The sequence below is a fragment of the Oncorhynchus mykiss genome, chromosome 5, assembly GCF_013265735.2.
Source record: "Oncorhynchus mykiss isolate Arlee chromosome 5, USDA_OmykA_1.1, whole genome shotgun sequence".
Lineage (NCBI taxonomy): Eukaryota > Metazoa > Chordata > Actinopteri > Salmoniformes > Salmonidae > Oncorhynchus > Oncorhynchus mykiss.
Window position 1 is genome coordinate 3,311,095 of NC_048569.1, and position 19,545 is coordinate 3,330,639.

The following is a 19,545-nucleotide window of genomic DNA, read 5'->3' on the forward strand; positions in this document are numbered from 1 at the left end:
CTAGCTTCAGGGGGCAGGGACTCTGCTGTCCTAGCTTCAGGGGGCAGGGACTCTGCTGTCCTAGCTTCAGGGGGCAGGGACTCTGCTGTCTGAGGTTCAGGGGGCAGGGACTCTGCTGTCCGAGGTTCAGGGACTCTGCTGTCCGAATTTCAGGGGGCAGGGACTCTGCTGTCCGAATTTCAATGGGCAGGGACTCTGCTGTCCGAGCATAAGGGGGCTTTTTCTAAAATGTTTTATGAGATTAGAGAACACATTGGGAGGGGTCTTAGACCATTCCTCCCTACAGAATCTGATTAGAGAACACAGTGGGAGGGGTCTGAGACCATTCCCCCATACATAATCTGATTAGAGAACACAGTGGGAGGGATCTTAGACCATTGCTCCATACAGAATCCACTTGCTGCCAAGTTTCAGCCTCCTGGCAGAGGCAACCAGGTTTTGGGGCTAAAATGTCCTGGTGCTTAGTAAATTTGCCATCTTAGTCTCTGGACCCCATTGAAAACATGTGGTTTGAATTGAAGAGGGCAGTCCACAAGAGCAGGAGAGGGTGTATTGAAAACAGGGGTAACAATAATTTTGACCTCCCATCTTTTTTATATTTTATTTTATTACTTGATAAACAAAATCATAATTTCCCCATGATTTGAGCATGCAATATCGCTCAGTATTTTGTATGTTTAATTTAGACAGCCCCCCCCCCCCCATCTTTATCAAGGGTGCCAATAATTCTGGACCTGACTGTATATGGTGTTGTCAAACATAGGAGACCATTGATCAGAGTTGACACTGGGTGCATCCCAAACGGTACCCTGTTCCCTATATGGTGCATTATTGTTGACCAGAGCCCTGTGGGTATCCCTGTGGGTAGCCCTGGTCTAAATTATTGCACTAAAAAGAGAACAAAGTGTCAATTGGGAAGCAGTCACTATAATAACCTATCTCTCTCTCTCCATCTCTCTCAGAGCCATGGAGACCCCCACCCTGACTGCCTTACCCTCTGAGAGTCTGCTGCTGGATCGCCTCCACCCCAACCCCATGTACCAGCGCCTGCCCCTACTGCTTAACTCCAAGCTGCTGGCTCTAGAGTATCCCAGGAACAACATTGAGTATGTCAGGGACATCGGAGAGGGGGCCTTCGGACGGGTCTTCCAGGCCAGGTGAGACTCTCATTAGATTATATTGTATTACACGTACCAAGCAATTCTCTGACTCTCTGTTGACTCCCAGTTAACTCTGTTGACTACCTCAAATCAAATTGTAATTGGTCACATGTTTAGCAGATGTTATTGAGGGTGTAGCGAAATGCTTGTGTTTCTAGCTCCATCAGTGCAGAAATATCTAACAATTCACAACAATACACACAATACACAAACTTAAAAGAATGGAATTAAATAATATATCAATATTTGGAGGAGAAATGTTGGAGTGGCATAGACTAAAATACAGTAGAATAGAATACAGTATATACATAGATGAGTAAGGCAGTATGTAAACATTATTAAAGTGACTAGTGTTCCATTATTAAATTGGCCAGTGATTCTATGTATGTAGGGCAGCAGCCTCTAAAGAATAGGGCTGCGTAACTGGGTGGAAGCCAGCTAGTGGTGGCTGTTTAACAGTCGGATGGTCTTGAGATAGAAGCTGTTTTTCAGTCTCTCGGTCCCAGCTTTGATGCACCTGTACTGACCTCGCCTTCTGGATGATAGCGGGGTGAACAGGGCAGTGGCAGGGCAGGGTAGGGCAAGGTGGTTGGTGTCCTTGATCTTTTTGGTCTTCCTGTGACTTCGGGGGCTGTAGGTGTCCTGGAGGGCAGGAAGTTTGCCCCCAGTGATGTGTTGGTCAGACCGCACCACCCTCAGGAGAACCCTGCGGTTGCGGGCGGTGCAGTTGCCGTACCAGGCGGTGATACAGCCCGAGAGGATGCTCTCAATTGTGCATCTGTAAACGTTTGTGAGGGTTTTAGGTGCCAAGCTGTTCTGCCTTCTTTACTACACTGTCTGTGTGGGTGGACCAATTAAGATCGTCGGTGATGTACGCCGAAGAGCTTGGAGCTTTTCACCTGCTCCATTGCGGTCGATGTGGATAGGGGCGTGCTCCCTCTGCTGTTTCCTGAAGTCCATGATCAGCCCTCACCTCCTTCCTGTAGGTTGTTCCGTCATTGTTGATAATCAGGCCTACTACTGTTGTTACTTCTGAAAACTTGATGATTGAGTTTGAGGCGTGCATGGCCACGCAGTCATGGGTGAACAGGGAGTACAGGAGGGGGCTGACCACACATCCTTGTAGGGCCCCTGTGTTGAGGATCAGCGAAGTGGTTTCCTACCATCAACACCTGGAGGCGGCCCATCAAGAAGTCCTGTTGCACAGGGTGGGGTTCAGACCCAGGGCCCCGAGTTTATTGATGAGCTATAGTCAATGAACAGCATTCTTATATCGGTATTCCTCTTGTCCAGATGGGATAGGTCAGTGTGCAGTGCATTGTCTGTGGATCTATTGGGGCGGTAAGCAAATTGAATTGGGTCTAGGGTGTTTGGTAAAGTAGAGGTGATATAATCCTTATGTAGTCTCTCAAAACACTGTATGATTACAGAAGTGAGTGCTACTGGGGCGATTTATTTATTTAGTTCAGTTATATTTGCTTTCTCGGGTACAGGAACAATGGTGGACATCTTGAAGCAAGTGGGGACAGCAGACTGGGATAGGGAGAGATTGAATATGTCTGTAAACACTCCAGCCAGCTGGTCTGCGTATGCTGTGAGGACGCGGCTAGAGATGCCATCTGGGCCGGCAGCCTTGCGAGGGTTAACACGCTTAAAATGTCTTACGTCGGCCACGGAGAAGGAGATCCTACAGTCCTTGGTAGCAGGCTACGTCTGTGGCACTCCTCAAAGCGGGCGAAGAAGATGTTTAGCTTGTCCGGAAGCAAGACCTCAGTGTCTGGTTTTGTCTGTAGACCCTGCCACATACGTCTCGTGTCTGAGCCGTTCAAATGCGACTCCACTTGTCTCTATACTGACGTTTTGCCTGTTTGATTGCCTTACGGAGGGAATAACTACACTGTTTGTATTCTGCCATATTCCCAGTCACCTTGCCATGGTTAAATGTGGTGGTTCGCGCTTTCATTTATTCCACGAATAAACCTTGGTATGACCATCTTAAAACAATTCCATATGTTATCTTACTAGAACCTCTTTACCCCGGCGTAGACAGGACTTAGACTCGAGTTAAGTCTTATTAAAACATTCAGTGAAAGTGTAGTGGTAGGAAAAAAACATCCAAATGAACTACAATTTCCATTCTCAGAGCGTTAATAAAACCTCCAGGAAAACGCTCAGGAAGCAGAGTAAAATGTTCTTCGAACCTCCTTGCAACCTAAAAATACGTTCACTTCCATTATCAGAAAAAACGTTCAGTTTTACTTTATTCCCAGAACCAATGGAAAACCCAAAACTTTAGTTCCGAAAACATTCCAAGGAACCAAATGTGCTAGCTGGGTAGATTACATTACATGTACCAAGATCCTCCAACAACACCAGATCTAAAGGCTAAACAAGAACCATGGTTTCTCCCAGGTTGTTATATCATGAGTCTGCGCTGTTACATTTATACAGGTTGTTATATCATGAGTCTGCATTGTTACGTTTATACAGGTTGTTATATCATGAGTCTGCATTTTTACGTTTATACAGGTTGTTATATCATGAGTCTGCATTTTTACATTTATACAGGTTGTTATTTTATTTTACCTTTATTTAACTAGGCAAGTCAGTTAAGAACAAATTCTTATTTTCAATGACGGCCTAGGAACTGCCTAGTTCAGGGGCAGAACGACAGATTTGTACCTTGTCAGCTCGGGGGTTTGAACTTGCAACCTTGCGGTTACTAGTCCAACGCTCTAACCATTAGGCTACCCTGCCGCCCCTTATATCAGAGTCTATAATTAACCAGTCTGATGTGGTGGTGGAGGAGGATGATGTGGTGGTGGTGGAGGAAGAGGATGTGGTGGTGGTGGAGGAGGATGATGTGGTGGTGGTGGAGGAGGATGATGTGGTGGTGGTGGAGGAGGATGATGTGGTGGTGGTGGAGGAAGAGGATGTGGTGGTGGAGGAGGAAGAGGAAGAAAAGGATGTGGTGGAGGAGGAAAATAATGTGGTGGTGGATGATGTGGTGGTGGAAGAGGATGTGGTGGTGGAGGAGGAAGAGGATGTGGTGGTGGTGGAGGAGGATGATGTGGTGGTGGTGGTGGAGGAAGAGGATGTGGTGGTGGTGGAGGAGGAAGAGGAAGAAAAGGATGTGGTGGTGGAGGAGGAAAATAATGTGGTGGTGGATGATGTGGTGGTAGAGGATGATGTGGTGGAGGAAGAGGATGTGGTGGAGGAAGAGGATGTGGTGGTGGTGGAGGAAGAGGATGTGGTGGTGGTGGAGGAAGAGGATGTGGTGGTGGAAGAGGAAGAAAAGGATGTGGTGGTGGAGGAGGAAAATAATGTGGTGGTGGATGATGTGGTGGTAGAGGATGATGTGGTGGTGGAAGAGGATGTGGTGGAGGAAGAGGATGTGGTGGTGGTGGAGGAAGAGGATGTGGTGGTGGTGGAGGAGGATGATGTGGTGGTGGTGGAGGAAGAGGATGTGGTGGTGGAGGAGGAAGAGGAAGAAAAGGATGTGGTGGTGGAGGAGGAGGATGATGTGGTGGTGGATGATGTGGTGGTAGAGGATGATGTGGTGGTGGTGGAGGAAGAGGATGTGGTGGAGGAGGAAGAGGATGTGGTGGAGGAGGAAGAGGATGTGGAGGAGGATGATGTGGTGGTGGTGGAGGAAGAGAATGTGGTGGAGGAGGAGGAAGATGATGTGGTGGAGGAAGAAGAGGATGTGGTGGAGGAGGAGGAAGAAGAGGATGTGGTGTAGGAGGAAGAGGATGTGGTGGTGGTGGAGGAAGAGGATGTGGTGGAGGAGGAAGAAGAGGATGTGGTGGTAGAGGATGATGTGGGGGTGGTGGTGAAGAGGATGTGGTGGTGGTGGAGGAGGATGATGTGGTGTTGGTGGAGGAAGAGGATGTGGTGGAGAAGGAAGAGGATGTGGTGGAGGAGGAAGAAGAGGATGTGGTGGTAGAGGATGATGTGGGGGTGGTGGTGGAGGAAGAGGATGTGGTGGGTTTCAGGGCAGCAGAATGTGGCCTTCATCGACCTGGCCAAGGCTTTCGACTCTGTCAATCACCACATTCTTATCGGCAGACTCAACAGCCTTGGTTTCTCAAATGACTGCCTTGCCTGGTTCACCAACTACTTCTCAGATAAAGTTCAGTGTGTCAAATCGGATGGCCTGTTTTCCGGACCTCTGGCAGTCTCTATGGGGGTACCACAGGGTTCAATTCTCGGGCCGACTCTTTTCTCTGTATATATCAACGATGTCGCTCTTGCTGCTGGTGATTTCTTGATCCACCTCTACGCAGACGACACCATTCTGTATACCTCTGGCCCTTCTTTGGACACTGAGTTAACAAACCTTCGAACGAGCTTCGATGCCATACAACACTCCTTCCGTGGCCTCCAATTGCTCTTAAATGCTAGTAAAACTAAATGCATGCTTTTCAACCAATCGCTACGCACACCCGCCTGCCCAACTAGCATCTTTACTTTGGACGGTTCTGACTTAGAATATGTGGACAACTACAAATACCTAGGTGTCTGGCTAGACTGTAAACTCTCATTCCAGACTCATATTAAACATCTCCAATCCAAAATTAAATCTAGGATTGGCTTCCTATTTCGCAACAGAGCCACCTTCACTCACGCTGCCAAACATACCCACGTAAACTCACTATCCTACCGATCCTTGACTTCGGCGATGTCATTTACAAAATAGCCTCCAACACTCTACTCAGCAAATTGGATGCAGTTTATCACAGTGCCATCCATTTTGTCAACAAAGCCCCATATACCACCCACAACTACAACCTGTATGCTCTCATCAGCTGGCCCTCGCTACATATTTGTCGCCAAACGCACTAGCTCCAGGTCATCTATAAGTCTTTGGTAGGTAAAGCTCCGCCTTATCTCAGCTCACTGGTCACCATAACAACACTCCCATAGCACGCGCTCCAGCAGGCATATCTCACACTTGTCATCCCCAAAGCCAACACCTCATTTGGCCTCCTTTCCTTCCAGTTCTCTGCTGCCAATGACTGGAACGAATTGTAAAAATCGCTGAAGTTGGAGACTTATATCTCCCTCAATAACTTTAAGCATCAGCTATCTGAGCATCTTACCGATCGCTGCAGCTGTACACAGCCCATCTGTAAATAGTCAATCCCACTACCTACCTCATCCCCATATTGTTTTTATTTTCTTTGCTGCTCTTTTGCTCACCAGTATCTCTACTTGCACATCATCATCTGCACATCTATCACTCCAGTGTTAATGCTAAATTGTAATTACTTCACTACTATGGCCTATTTATTGCCTTACCTCCTTACTCCATTTGCACACACTGTATACAGATTTTTTCTATTGTGGTATTGACTGTACGTTTGTTTATTCCATGTGTAACTCTGTTGTTGTTTGTGTCTCACTGCATTGCTCTATCTTGGCCAGGTCGCATATTTGTTAATAAGAACTTGTTCTCAACTGGCCTACCTGGTTAAGTAAAGGTGAAATACCTTGTTCACAGTGTTGTTAAGAAGGTAGAAACTAGGGCCTGTAGGACGTGCCTTGTTGACAGTCCTGTTAAGAAGGTAAAAACTAGGGCCTGTAGGACCTGCCTTCTTGACAGTATTGTTAAGAAGGTAAAAACTAGGACCTGTAGAACCTGCCTTGTTGACAGTCCTGTTAAGAAGGTAAAAACTAGGGCCTGTAGGAGGTGGAGCAGTGCCTTATGGACATACTTCTCCCCATCTTAGCTGCTGTTGTACCAACATGTTTTCACCATGACAGTTTACAATGCAGGCTAACTCTGGTTTCAGGGCAGCAGAATGTGGCCTTTGGAGGTTCCAAAGCAGTATACCCAGCTAGCTCATTTGGTAATCGTAGTTTTTGGTTTCCCATTGGTTCAGGGAATGAAGCCATAGCTTCCATGACTAGTAAAACGTAAACATGTTTTAAAACGTTCTGAGAATGGAGGTGAACATTTAGCTTGTTCTGGGAACTTTAATCATTAGATTGCAGGGCGGTTCTGAGAACGTTTTACTATGGTTCCCTGGAAATGATAAGTTAATTAAAGGTACAGTGCCTTGCGAAAGTATTCGGCCCACTTGAACTTTGCGACCTTTTGCCACATTTCAGGCTTCAAACATAAAGATATAAAACTGTATTTTTTTGTGAAGAATCAACAACAAGTGGGACACAATCATGAAGTGGAACGACATTTATTGTATATTTCAAACTTTTTTAACAAATCAAAAACTGAAAAATTGGGCGTGCAAAATTATTCAGCCCCTTTACTTTCAGTGCAGCAAACTCTCTCCAGAAGTTCAGTGAGGATCTCTGAATGATCCAATGTTGACCTAAATGACTAAGGATGATAAATACAATCCACCTGTGTGTAATCAAGTCTCCGTATAAATGCACCTGCACTGTGATAGTCTCAAAGGTCCGTTAAAAGCGCAGAGAGCATCATGAAGAACAAGGAACACACCAGGCAGGTCCGAGATACTGTTGTGAAGAAGTTTAAAGCCGGATTTGGATACAAAAATATTTCCCAAGCTTTAAACATCCCAAGGAGCACTGTGCAAGCGATAATATTGAAATGGAAGGAGTATCAGACCACTGCAAATCTACCAAGACCTGGCCGTCCCTCTAAACTTTCAGCTCATACAAGGTGAAGACTGATCAGAGATGCAGCCAAGAGGCCCATGATCACTCTGGATGAACTACAGAGATCTACAGCTGAGGTGGGAGACTCTGTCCATAGGACAACAATCAGTCGTATATTGCACAAATCTGGCCTTTATGGAAGAGTGGCAAGAAGAAAGCCATTTCTTAAAGATATCCATAAAAAGTGTAGTTTAAAGTTTGCCACAAGCCACCTGGGAGACACACCAAACATGTGGAAGAAGGTGCTCTGGTCAGATGAAACCAAAATTGAACTTTTTGGCAACAATGCAAAACGTTATGTTTGGCGTAAAAGCAACACAGCTGAACACACCATCCCCACTGTCAAACATGGTGGTGGCAGCATCATGGTTTGGGCCTGCTTTTCTTCAGCAGGGACAGGGAAGATGGTTAAAATTGATGGGAAGATGGATGGAGCCAAATACAGGACCATTCTGGAAGAAAACCTGATGGAGTCTGCAAAAGACCTGAGACTGGGACGGAGATTTGTCTTCCAACAAGACAATGATCCAAAACATAAAGCAACATCTACAATGGAATGGTTCAAAAATAAACATATCCAGGTGTTAGAATGGCCAAGTCAAATACCAGACCTGAATCCAATCGAGAATCTGTAGAAAGAACTGAAAACTGCTGTTCACAAATGCTCTCCATCCAACCTCACTGAGCTCGAGCTGTTTTGCAAGGGGGAATGGGAAAAAAATTCAGTCTCTCGATGTGCAAAACTGATAGAGACATACCCCAAGCGACTTACAGCTGTAATCGCAGCAAAAGGTGGCGCTACAAAGTATTAACTTAAGGGGGCTGAATAATTTTGCACGCCCAATTTTTCAGTTTTTGATTTGTTGAAAAAGTTTGAAATATCCAATAAATGTCGTTCCACTTCATGATTGTGTCCCACTTGTTGTTGATTCTTCACAAAAAAATACAGTTTTATATCTTTATGTTTGAAGCCTGAAATGTGGCAAAAGGTCGCAAAGTTCAAGGGGGCCAAATACTTTCGCAAGGCACTGTATGTTTCAATAACACTTTTAACAACACTTCTTTAGTTTGGTTTAACTATTTCAAACCCCAAGCAGAGATTGGACACAGGGAAATGAATTTGTTTAGGCATTAATCATGCAAACACATTTTGTTATTGTGGCAAAGCATCAGTAAGATTCAAACCAGTTTGTAGAACCCTTTCCTTTCCACAGAGGGTTCTACATGGTCCCAAATGGTTCTACATGGAACCAAAAAGGGTTCTCCAATGAGGACAACTGAAGAACCATTTTGGAACCCTTTTTTCTAAGAGTGTTCTTTAGAGGTTCTAGATCAGTAGAATTAGTTCTTTAGAGGTTCCAGAGCACCTTTAGCTGTGAGGATTTACAGTCTTAGAAAAAATGGTTCCAAAAGGGTTCTTTGACTGTCCCCATAGAATAACCGTTTTTGGTTCCAGATAGAATACCTATTTTGAGATCCATGGAGAACACTCTGTGGAAAGGGTTCTACATGGAACCCAAAATTGTTATACATGGAACAAAAAGGGGTTTTCAAAGGGTTCTCCTACGGGGACAGCCGAATAACCCCTTTTGGTTCTAGATAGCTCCATTTTATCCCAAGAGGGTAGCTACTTATCTCAGGTAATCCCCTGGGCAGCATAAAGCATTCCTCCTGTACATGGAGACTCCTGGGAACAACAGCTAGCCAACAACTAGCATAGTGTAGCGTGGGACAGAATTATAAATACATATATAAACCCCCTCACACCCTCATGATGACACCTCCTTCCAAAACCACTTTACAATCCCCATACCCCCCCCCCCCCCCCCCCCCTTCTCTCCTCTCCCCTCCTAACCCATCCCAAAATAGAGCAGACAGGGACTGGGACTGGATATCAGCTGCATCAGATCATGGGTCTGATGTGACGCTTCCCTCCCTTTAGCCTCCTCAGTGGGTCAGCAGAGACTGTCAGCAGAGACTGTCAGCAGAGACTGTCAGCAGAGACTGTCAGCAGAGACTGTCAGCAGAGACTGTCAGCAGAGACTGTCAGCAGAGACAGACTGGTAAAGCAGATATTCATAACCCCTTCAAAAATATCCTGTGTCCCAAATGACAACCTATTTCTATAGGACACTACTTTTGACCAGAGTCCTATGGGTGCCATTTGGAATACAGCCAGAGAGAGCTCTGTTGACTGTATCCAGGAACACTCAGGAGACAACAGAGGAAGTGGTGCTGAAATGAAATTGATTTCTTTGGTCTAGCTCCCTGAATGGCTGCCATTACGGGTCAACTGGACACATGCACACATACTATAAAGTCATTCCCATAATGGATCCATCATGGCCGGCTGATTCGTCTGACTCCCAAGTTAAACCATGCTACTGGATCCCAGGTCAGCACGCCAGACCCCTAGAGGATCCATCATGGCAACCTGGACCCACAGTTAAATGGATCAAAATCAAATCAAATCAAATGTATTTATATAGCCTTCGTACATCAGCTGATATCTCAAAGTGCTGTACAGAAACCCAGCCTAAAACAGCAAGCAATGCAGGTGTAGAAGCACGGTGGCTAGGAAAAACTCCCTAGAAAAGCCAAAACCTAGGAAGAAACCAGGCTATGTGGGGTGGCCAGTCCTCTTCTGGCTGTGCCGGGTGGAGATTATAATAGAACAAGGCCAAGATGTTCAAATGTTCATAAATGACCAGCATGGTCAAATAATAATAATCACAGGCAGAACAGTTGAAACTGGAGCAGCAGCACGGCCAGGTGGACTGGGGACAGCAAGGAGTCATCATGTCAGGTAGTCCTGAGGCATGGTCCTAGGGCTCAGGTCCTCCGAGGGAGAGAGAGAGAAAGAGATAATTAGAGAGAGCATACTTAAATTCACACAGGACACCGGATAGGACAGGAGAAGTACTCCAGATATAACAAACTAACCCTAGCCCCCCGACACAAACTACTGCAGCATAAATACTGGAGGCTGAGACAGGAGGGGTCAGGAGACACTGTCGCCCCATTCGTTGACACCCCCGGACAGGGCCAAAACAGGAAGGATATAACCCCAACCACGTTGCCAAAGCACAGCCCCCACACCACTAGAGGGATATCTTCAACCACCAACTTACCATCCTGAGACAAGGCTGAGTATAGCCCACAAAGACCTCTGCCACGACATACCCCAGGGGGGGGCGCCAACCCAGACAGGAAGATCACATCAGTGACTCAAAACACTCAAGTGACGCACCACTCCTAGGGACGGTATGAAAGAGCCCTAGTAAGCCAGTGACTCAGCCCCTGTAATAGGGTTAGAGGCCCTTGCCTTGACAGGAAGCCAGTGTAGGGAGGCTAGCACTGGAGTAATAAGATTACATTTTTTGATTCTAGTCAGGATTCTAGCAGCCATATATAGCACTAACTGAAGTTTATTTAGTGCTTTATCCGGGTAGCCGGAAAGTAGAGCATTGCAGTAGTCTAACCTAGAAGTGACAAAAGCATGGATTCATTTTTCTGCATCATTTTTGGACAGAAAGTTTCAGATTTTTGCAATGTTAGGTAGATGGAAAAAAGCTGTCCTTGAAACAGTCATGATATGTTCTTCAAAAGAGAGATCAGAGTCCAGAGTAACGCCGAGGTCCTTCACAGTTTTATTTGAGACGACTGTACAACCATTAAGATACATTTTCAGATTCAACAGAAGATATCTTTGTTTCTTGGGACCTAGAACAAGCATCTCTATTTTGTCCGAGTTTAAAAGTAGAAAGTTTGCAGTCATCTAATTCCTTATGTCTGAAACACATGCTTATAGCGAGGGCAATTTTGGGGCTTCACCATGTTTCATTGAAATGTACAGCTGTGTGTCATCCACATAGCAGTGAAAGTTAACATTATGTTTTTGAATGACATCCCCAAGAGGTAAAATATATAGTGAAAACAATAGTGGTCCTAAAACGGAACCTTGAGGAACACCGAAATTTACAGTTGATTTGTCAGAGGACAAACCATTCAGAGACAAACTGATATCTTTCCCGAAAGATAAGATCTAAACCAGGCCAGAACTTGTCCGTGTAGATCAATTTGGGTTTCCAACCTCTCCAAAAGAATGTGGTGTTCGATGGTATCAAAAGCAGCACTAAGGTCTAGGAGCACGAGGACTGATGCAGAGCCTCAGTCTGATGCCGTTAAAAGGTCATTTACCACCTTCACAAGTGCAGTCTCAGTGCTATGATGGGGTCTAAAACCAGACTGAAGCATTTCGTATATATTGTTTGTCTTCAGGAAGGCAGTGAGTTGCTGCGCAACAGCCTTTTCTAAAAATTTTGAGAGGAATGGAAGATTCGATATAGGCCGATTAGTTTTTTATATTTTCTGGGTCAAGGTTTGGCTTTTTCAAGAGAGGCTTTATTACTGCCACTTTTAGTGAGTTTGGTACACATCCGGTGGATAGAGAGCCGTTTATTATGTTCAACATAGGAGGGCCAAGCACAGGAAGCAGCTCTTTCAGTAGTTTAGTTGGAATAGGGTCCAGTATGCAGCTTGAAGGTTTAGAGGCCATGATTATTTTCATCATTGTGTCAAGAGATATAGTACTAAAACACTTGAGTGTCTCTCTTGAGCCTAGGACCTGGCAGAGTTGTGCAGACTCAGGACAACTGAGCTTTAAAGGAATACGCAGATTTAAAGAGGAGTCCGTAATTTGCATTCTAATAATCATGATCTTTTCCTCAAAGAAGTTCATGAATTTATTACTGCTGAAGTGAAAGCCATCCTCTCTTGGGGAATGCTGCTTTTTAGTTAGATTTGCGACAGTATCAAAAAGGAATTTCGGATTTTTCTTATTTTCCTCAATTAAGTTGGAAAAATAGGATGATCGAGCAACAGTAAGTGCTCTTCGATTCTGCACGGTACTGTCTTTCCAAGCTAGTCGGAAGACTTCCAGTTTGGTGTGGCGCCATTTCCGTTCCAATTTTCTGGAAGCTTGCTTCAGAGCTCGGGTATTTTCTGTATACCAGGGAGCTAGTTTCTTATGAGAAATGCTTTTAGTTTTTAGGGGTGCAACTGCATCTAGGGTATTGCGCAAGGTTAAATTGAGTTCCTCAGTTAGGTGGTTAACTGATTTTTGTCCTCTGGCGTCCTTGGGTAGACGGAGGGAGTCTGGAAGGACATCAAAGAATCTTTGTGTTGGATGATAGGATGGATGATAGGTCAGCATGTAGGTGGTTCAGTATGCCAGACCCATCACGAGTCCTTCACCACATAGCAGTGATGGATTAGGTTCAGGAGTCCTTCACCACATAGCAGTGATGGATTAGGTTTAGGAGTCCTTCACCACGTAGCCGTGATGGATTAGGTTCAGGAGTCCTTCACCACGTAGCAGTGATGGATTAGGTTCAGGAGTCCTTCACCACATAGCAGTGATGGATTAGGTTCAGGGTCTATATGAGGTGATTACTTTGTATATCTGTTATTATTGTGTTGTTCTTCAGAGCCCCAGGTCTCCAGCCCATTAAGCCCTTCACCATGGTAGCAGTTAAGATGCTGAAGGAAGAAGCATCTGCTGACATGCAGAACGACTTTCAGAGAGAAGCCGCTCTCATGGCTGAGTTTGACCACCCCAACATCGTCAGGCTGCTAGGTGAGTTAGTTTGACCATCCCAACATTGTCAGGATACTAGGTGAGTTAGTTTGACCACCCCAACATTGTCAGGCTGCTAGGTGAGTTAGTTTGATCACCCAAACATGGTCAGGGTACTAGGTGAGTTAGTTAGTTTAACCATCCCAACATTGTCAGGATACTAGGTGAGTTAGTTTGACCACCCCAACATTGTCAGGCTGCTAGGTGAGTTAGTTTGATCACCCAAAAATGGTCAGGGTACTAGGTGAGTTAGTTAGTTTAACTATCCCAACATTGTCAGGATACTAGGTGAGTTAGTTTGACCACCCCAACATTGTCAGAATACTAGGTGAGTTAGTTTGACCACCCCAACATAGTCAGGCTACTAGGTGAGTTAGTTAGTTTGACCACCCCAACATAGTCAGGATACTAGGTGAGTTAGTTAGTTTGACCACCCCAACATGGTTAGGATATTAGGTGAGTTAGGTTGGGGGTGACACTTTGTGTGCGCTGTAGGATAGGGACAAGTCATGCATGTCATGCCGGTCCCCAGAAACCAGTGTCACCAGATTAATTCCATAGTTGCAGTGACACTGTAGTTATTATGGTAACACACTATGTTTACATCAGAAAGGACAGAGGTCACAAAGTATTTGGTTTGTATGCTATGAGGCAACACTGGCGTATGTGTGTTCGTGTCCTCTCCTCCAGGTGTGTGTGCGGTGGGGAAGCCCATGTGTCTGATGTTTGAGTACATGTCTTACGGAGACCTGAACGAGTACCTGCGCCGCCGAAGTCCCACCCAGCAACACAGCCTGAGCCAGGCCAGCCTATCAGGACGCAGCTTCTCCTCCGAACTGGAGTTGGGGCCACTGTGCTGCGAAGAACAGCTGTTCATATCCAAGCAGGTGCAACAAAACGTTAATAAACACCATACCAGTCAAAAGTTTGGACACACCTACTCATTCAAGGGTTTTTCACTACTATAAAATTTTCTACATTGTAATAGTGAAGACATCACAACTATGAAATAACATATGAAATCATGTAGTAAAAAAAAAGTTTTAAACAAATCAAAATATATTTTAGATTTTGGATTCTAAGTAGCCATCCTTTGCCTTGATGACAGCTTTGCAAACTCTTGGCATTCTCTCAACCAGCTTAACCTGGAATGCTATTCCAACAGTCTTGAAGGAGTTCCCACATATGCTGAGCACTTGTTGGCTGCTTTTACTTCACTCTGCAGTTTAACTCATCCTAAACCAGCTCAATTGTTTTGAGGTCGGGTGATTGTGGAGGCCAGGTCATCTGATGGTTAAGTCTGCCTTGAATTCTAAATAAAAAACTGACAGTGTCACTAGCAAAGTGCAATCACACCTCCTCCTCCATGCTTCATAGTTGGAACCACACATGCTGAGATCATCTGTTCACCTACTCTGCGTCTCACAAAGACACGGTGGTTGGAACCAAAAATCTCAAATTTAGAGTCATCAGACCAAAGGATAGATTTCCACCAGTCTAATGTCCATTGTTCGTGTTTCTTGGCCTAATCAAGTCTCTTCTTCTTATTGGTGTCCTTTAGTAGTGGTTTCTTTGCAGCAATTCAACCATGAAGTTCTGATTCACACAGTCTCTTCTGAACCGTTGATGTTGAGATGTGTCTGTTACTTGAACTCGAATTTGGGCTGCAATCTGAGGTGTAGTTAACTCTAATGAACTTATCTTCTGCAGCAGAGGTAACTCTGGGTCTTCCTTTCCTGTGACAGTCCTCATGACAGCCAGGTAACTCTAATGAACTTATCCTCTGCTGCAGAGGTAACTCTGGGTCTTCCTTTCCTGTGGCGGTCCTCATGACAGCCAGGTAACTCTAATGAACCTATCCTCTACAGCAGAGGTAACTCTGGGTCTTCCTTTCCTGTGACAGTCCTCATGACAGCCAGTTTCATCATAGCGCTTGATGGTTTTTGCGACTGCACTTCAAACTTCATGTGATAATGATGGATTGTCGTTTCTCTTTGCTTATTTGAGCTGTTCTTGCCATAATATGGACTTGGTCTTTTACCAAATTGGGCTATCTTCTGTATACCACCTCTACCTTGTCACAAAACGCATTAAGAAGGAAAAATATTCCACAAATGAACTTTTCACAAGGCACACCTGTTAATTGAAATGCATTCCAGGTGACTACCTCATGAAGTTGGTTGAGAGAATGCCAAGAGTGTGCAAAGCTGTCATCAAGGCAAAGGGTGGCTACTTTGAAAAATCTCAAATATAAAATGTATTTTGATTTGTTAATCACTTTTTCGGGTTACCACATGTGTTATTTCATAGTGCTGATGTCTTCACTGTTATTCTACAATGTAGAAAATAGAAAAAGAAAAGAAAAACCCTTTAATGAGTAGGTGTGTCCAAACTTTTGACTGGTACTGAAAGTATTACATTTTTTATTTAATTCAACATTACAATACAGACAGTAGAAATGTTAATATTGTTAGCATTTCCCATAGAAAACATGACACACTTAGCTGCCATGCTAACAGAGAGTATTAGGCTAATTGTAGGGAACTGTTAGCATTTCCCATAGAAAACATGACACACTTAGCTGCCATGCTAACAGAGAGTATTAGGCTAATTGTAGGGAACTGTTAGCATTTCCCATAGAAAACATGACACACTTAGCTGCCATGCTAACAGAGAGTATTAGGCTAATTGTAGGGAACTGTTAGCATTTCCCATAGAAAACATGACACACTTAGCTGCCATGCTAACAGAGAGTATTAGGCTAATTGTAGGGAACTGTTAGCATTTCCCATAGAAAACATGACACACTTAGCTGCCATGCTAACAGAGAGTATTAGGCTAATTGTAGGGAACTGTTAGCATTTCCCATAGAAAACATGACACACTTAGCTGCCATGCTAACAGAGAGTATTAGGCTAATTGTAGGGAACTGTTAGCATTTCCCATAGAAAACATGACACACTTAGCTGCCATGCTAACAGAGAGTATTAGGCTAATTGTAGGGAACTGTTAGCATTTTCCGTATAAAAACATGTGAAACTTAGCTGTGATGCTTATACTAGATTACCAACAAAAACAGTTATTACTAAAACAGGAAACTTTTAGGATTTCCCACATGAAAACAAGAGACATCAAGCCATCAAGCCAACACTAGCTGGGCATGAACAGTTGTATATTTTCATGACGGCTAATGCTACCAAGCTAACTATTGGTTTCCCATTCTCTTCGCCAGGTTGCGGCGGGCATGGCATACCTATCGGAACGGAAGTTCGTCCACCGCGACCTGGCCACCCGGAACTGCCTCGTAGGAGAAGAGATGGTGGTTAAGATCGCCGACTTCGGTTTATCCAGAAACATCTACTCTGCTGACTACTACAAGGCCAATGAGAACGATGCTATCCCCATCCGCTGGATGCCCCCGGAGTCCATCTTCTACAACCGTTACACCACGGAGTCGGACGTGTGGGCCTACGGGGTCCTTCTCTGGGAGATCTTCTCCCACGGCATGCAGCCTTACTACGGCATGGCCCATGAAGAGGTCATCTACTACGTTAGAGACGGCCACATCTTGGCCTGCCCTGAGAACTGTCCTGTAGAACTGTTCAATCTGATGAGACTGTGTTGGAGCGGACACCCCACAGACAGACCCAGCTTCAGTAGTATCCATCGTATCCTGGAACGGATTCACGAGCAGACGCTGAGACCGGCCATGCCGACGCCAGAGTTAAGGCCCACTCTATCCACCCTGCCAACCTTGCCTGCCTTGCCTAACCTATCTCCCTTTTCCCCCCACCCTGCCCTGTGCCCTATGCCCGGGGCCGTAGCCAATTGATTGATACGGCAAGCTGCCAGGCATTTACTCAAATGTACAGTCATTAGTGATTTTAATAGATCCTGTCCCTCCCCAGAGCTAAAATCTCTGGATCCTGTCTCGTCTCAGACTCAAATAATGTTGGTCAGGACAGGGAGCATCATTGTTCATATCCACTGATTCATGGTGAAGAAGACCAGCGATAGTATAAATGAATGTTGTTGGTCAGGACAGGGGCAGCAGACTGATGAAATGACATGAACTAAGTATAGTGCCAAGACAACTGGATATTTAGGAGAGGCTGATATCGGAGAGGAAGTCGTGATTACGAGCTGTTAATCCTCCACTGCTTTCCCTCAAACTGACATCTGCTTCACTGGTTCACTTCTGTTTCAAACTGATTCACTGCTTCAAACGGGTTCACTTCTGTTTCAAACTGATTCACTGCTTCAAACTGGTTCACTTCTGTTTCAAACGGATTCACTGCTTCACGTCTCCCATGCCTGGAAACAATATTTTAGAAACAATCACCTGATAAAGTCCAAGAAACAGAGCTGCAGCTGAACAGAGACCGTGTTAATCCACATGTAACTCATTGCCCATACTCTATATAAACGTGAATGTTTCTACTGTGAAGTAAGCCATGGGAATATGCATCCATTCAGCTGCCACATCTGTGAGCTCAAAGCTGACTAGAAGGGTATCATTAGAGGCAGATTACAGACGTTAGAGAGCTAATGTACAGATAGTACAGTCAATTCATTCAGTACTTCACTAGTAGAGTCAATTCATTCAGTACATAACTAGTACAGTCAATTCATTCAGTACATAACTAGTACAGTCAATTCATTCAGTACATCATTTAAACATACTGACAATATGCCATCAAATAGGCTCAGCATATTCCAGCAGCGATATTTATTTTTATATATATATATATATATATATATATATATATATATATATATATATATATATATATATATATATATATATATATTGTAGGTTTAGCTTATTTTTAGACAAATAGCTATTCCACTTTTGGGCATTCTCATTATGTTGTACTATTGATCCTTTTTTAATCTTGTATACTTTATCGACACATTTAGATAGAATGATTCTTATAGACTTGAGCACAACTTTCTGTGATGACTGGGTAGTGGTCATTCTAGGTTAACAACGGTCAGTTTGAAATGCATTGCAACAAATGTCTTCTAATAAGCTGTTTGAATTCTTATGTGAATTTCTGGAGATTTGTTGGGTGTTGTGTTGGTTGTGGTGTTGAGTTGGATATTGGTTTGTGAAGAGTGTCAATTATTATTTTAAGTTACATTAAACGTGTGTGATCATCAGCACAACATTGATTTATATGATCAATTAACTAAAATGTTTTAAACCCCTTGTGACCTTTTTAAAATGTGTGGTTCGATAACGATTGTTTCAATAGAACCGTTTTTGCTCATCTCACATAAACAATGATCCATAAGCCCATGTAGTGTAGACACATCAACCCTTTACTAGCAGTATAAAGAACCCTTATTTCTGAGACTGTGTCCCAAATGGCACGTTATTCCCTACGTAGTGCACTGAATAGGGAATGGGATATAATTTGATTCCCTACATAGTGCACTGAATAGGGAATGAGGTGTAATTTGATTCCCTATATAGTGCACTGAATAGGGATGAGGTGTAATTTGATTCCCTACATAGTGCACTGAATAGGGAATGAGGTGTAATTTGATTCCCTACATAGTGCACTGAATAGGGAATGAGGTGTAATTTGATTCCCTACATAGTGCACTGAATAGGGAATGAGGTGTAATTTGATTCCCTACATAGTGCACTGAATAGGGAATGAGGTGTAATTTGATTCCCTACATAGTGCACTGAATAGGGAATGAGGTGTAATTTGATTTCCTACATAGTGCACTGAATAGGGAATGAGGTGTAATTTGATTCCCTACATAGTGCACTGAATAGGGAATGAGGTGTAATTTGATTTCCTACATAGTGCACTGAATAGGGATGAGGTGTAATTTGATTCCCTACATAGTGCACTGAATAGGGAATGAGGTGTAATTTGATTCCCTATATAGTGCACTGAATAGGGATGAGGTGTAATTTGATTCCCTACATAGTGCACTGAATAGGGAATGAGGTGTAATTTGATTCCCTACATAGTGCACTGAATAGAGAATGAGGTGTAATTTGATTCCCTACATAGTGCACTGAATAGGGATGAGGTGTAATTTGATTCCCTATATAGTGCACTGAATAGGGAATGAGGTGTA

The 19,545-nt window shown here is 44.1% G+C and overlaps 1 protein-coding gene across 2 annotated transcripts in view; it reads left to right on the top strand.

The window, feature by feature from the left end:
* The window catches only part of musk (muscle, skeletal, receptor tyrosine kinase), a 70,336-nt gene extending 52,164 nt beyond the window's left edge, over nucleotides 1–18,172 (top strand). For both annotated transcript variants that reach the window (XM_036976617.1, XM_036976618.1), the window contains exons 15-18: nucleotides 963–1,157; nucleotides 13,295–13,443; nucleotides 14,134–14,330; nucleotides 16,676–18,172. In XM_036976617.1, the coding sequence (XP_036832512.1) occupies nucleotides 963–1,157; nucleotides 13,295–13,443; nucleotides 14,134–14,330; nucleotides 16,676–17,275 (1,141 nt within the window). In that variant the 3' untranslated portion in view covers nucleotides 17,276–18,172. The remainder of the gene's footprint in view (nucleotides 1–962; nucleotides 1,158–13,294; nucleotides 13,444–14,133; nucleotides 14,331–16,675) is intronic.
* Nucleotides 18,173–19,545: the final 1,373 nt, after the last annotated feature.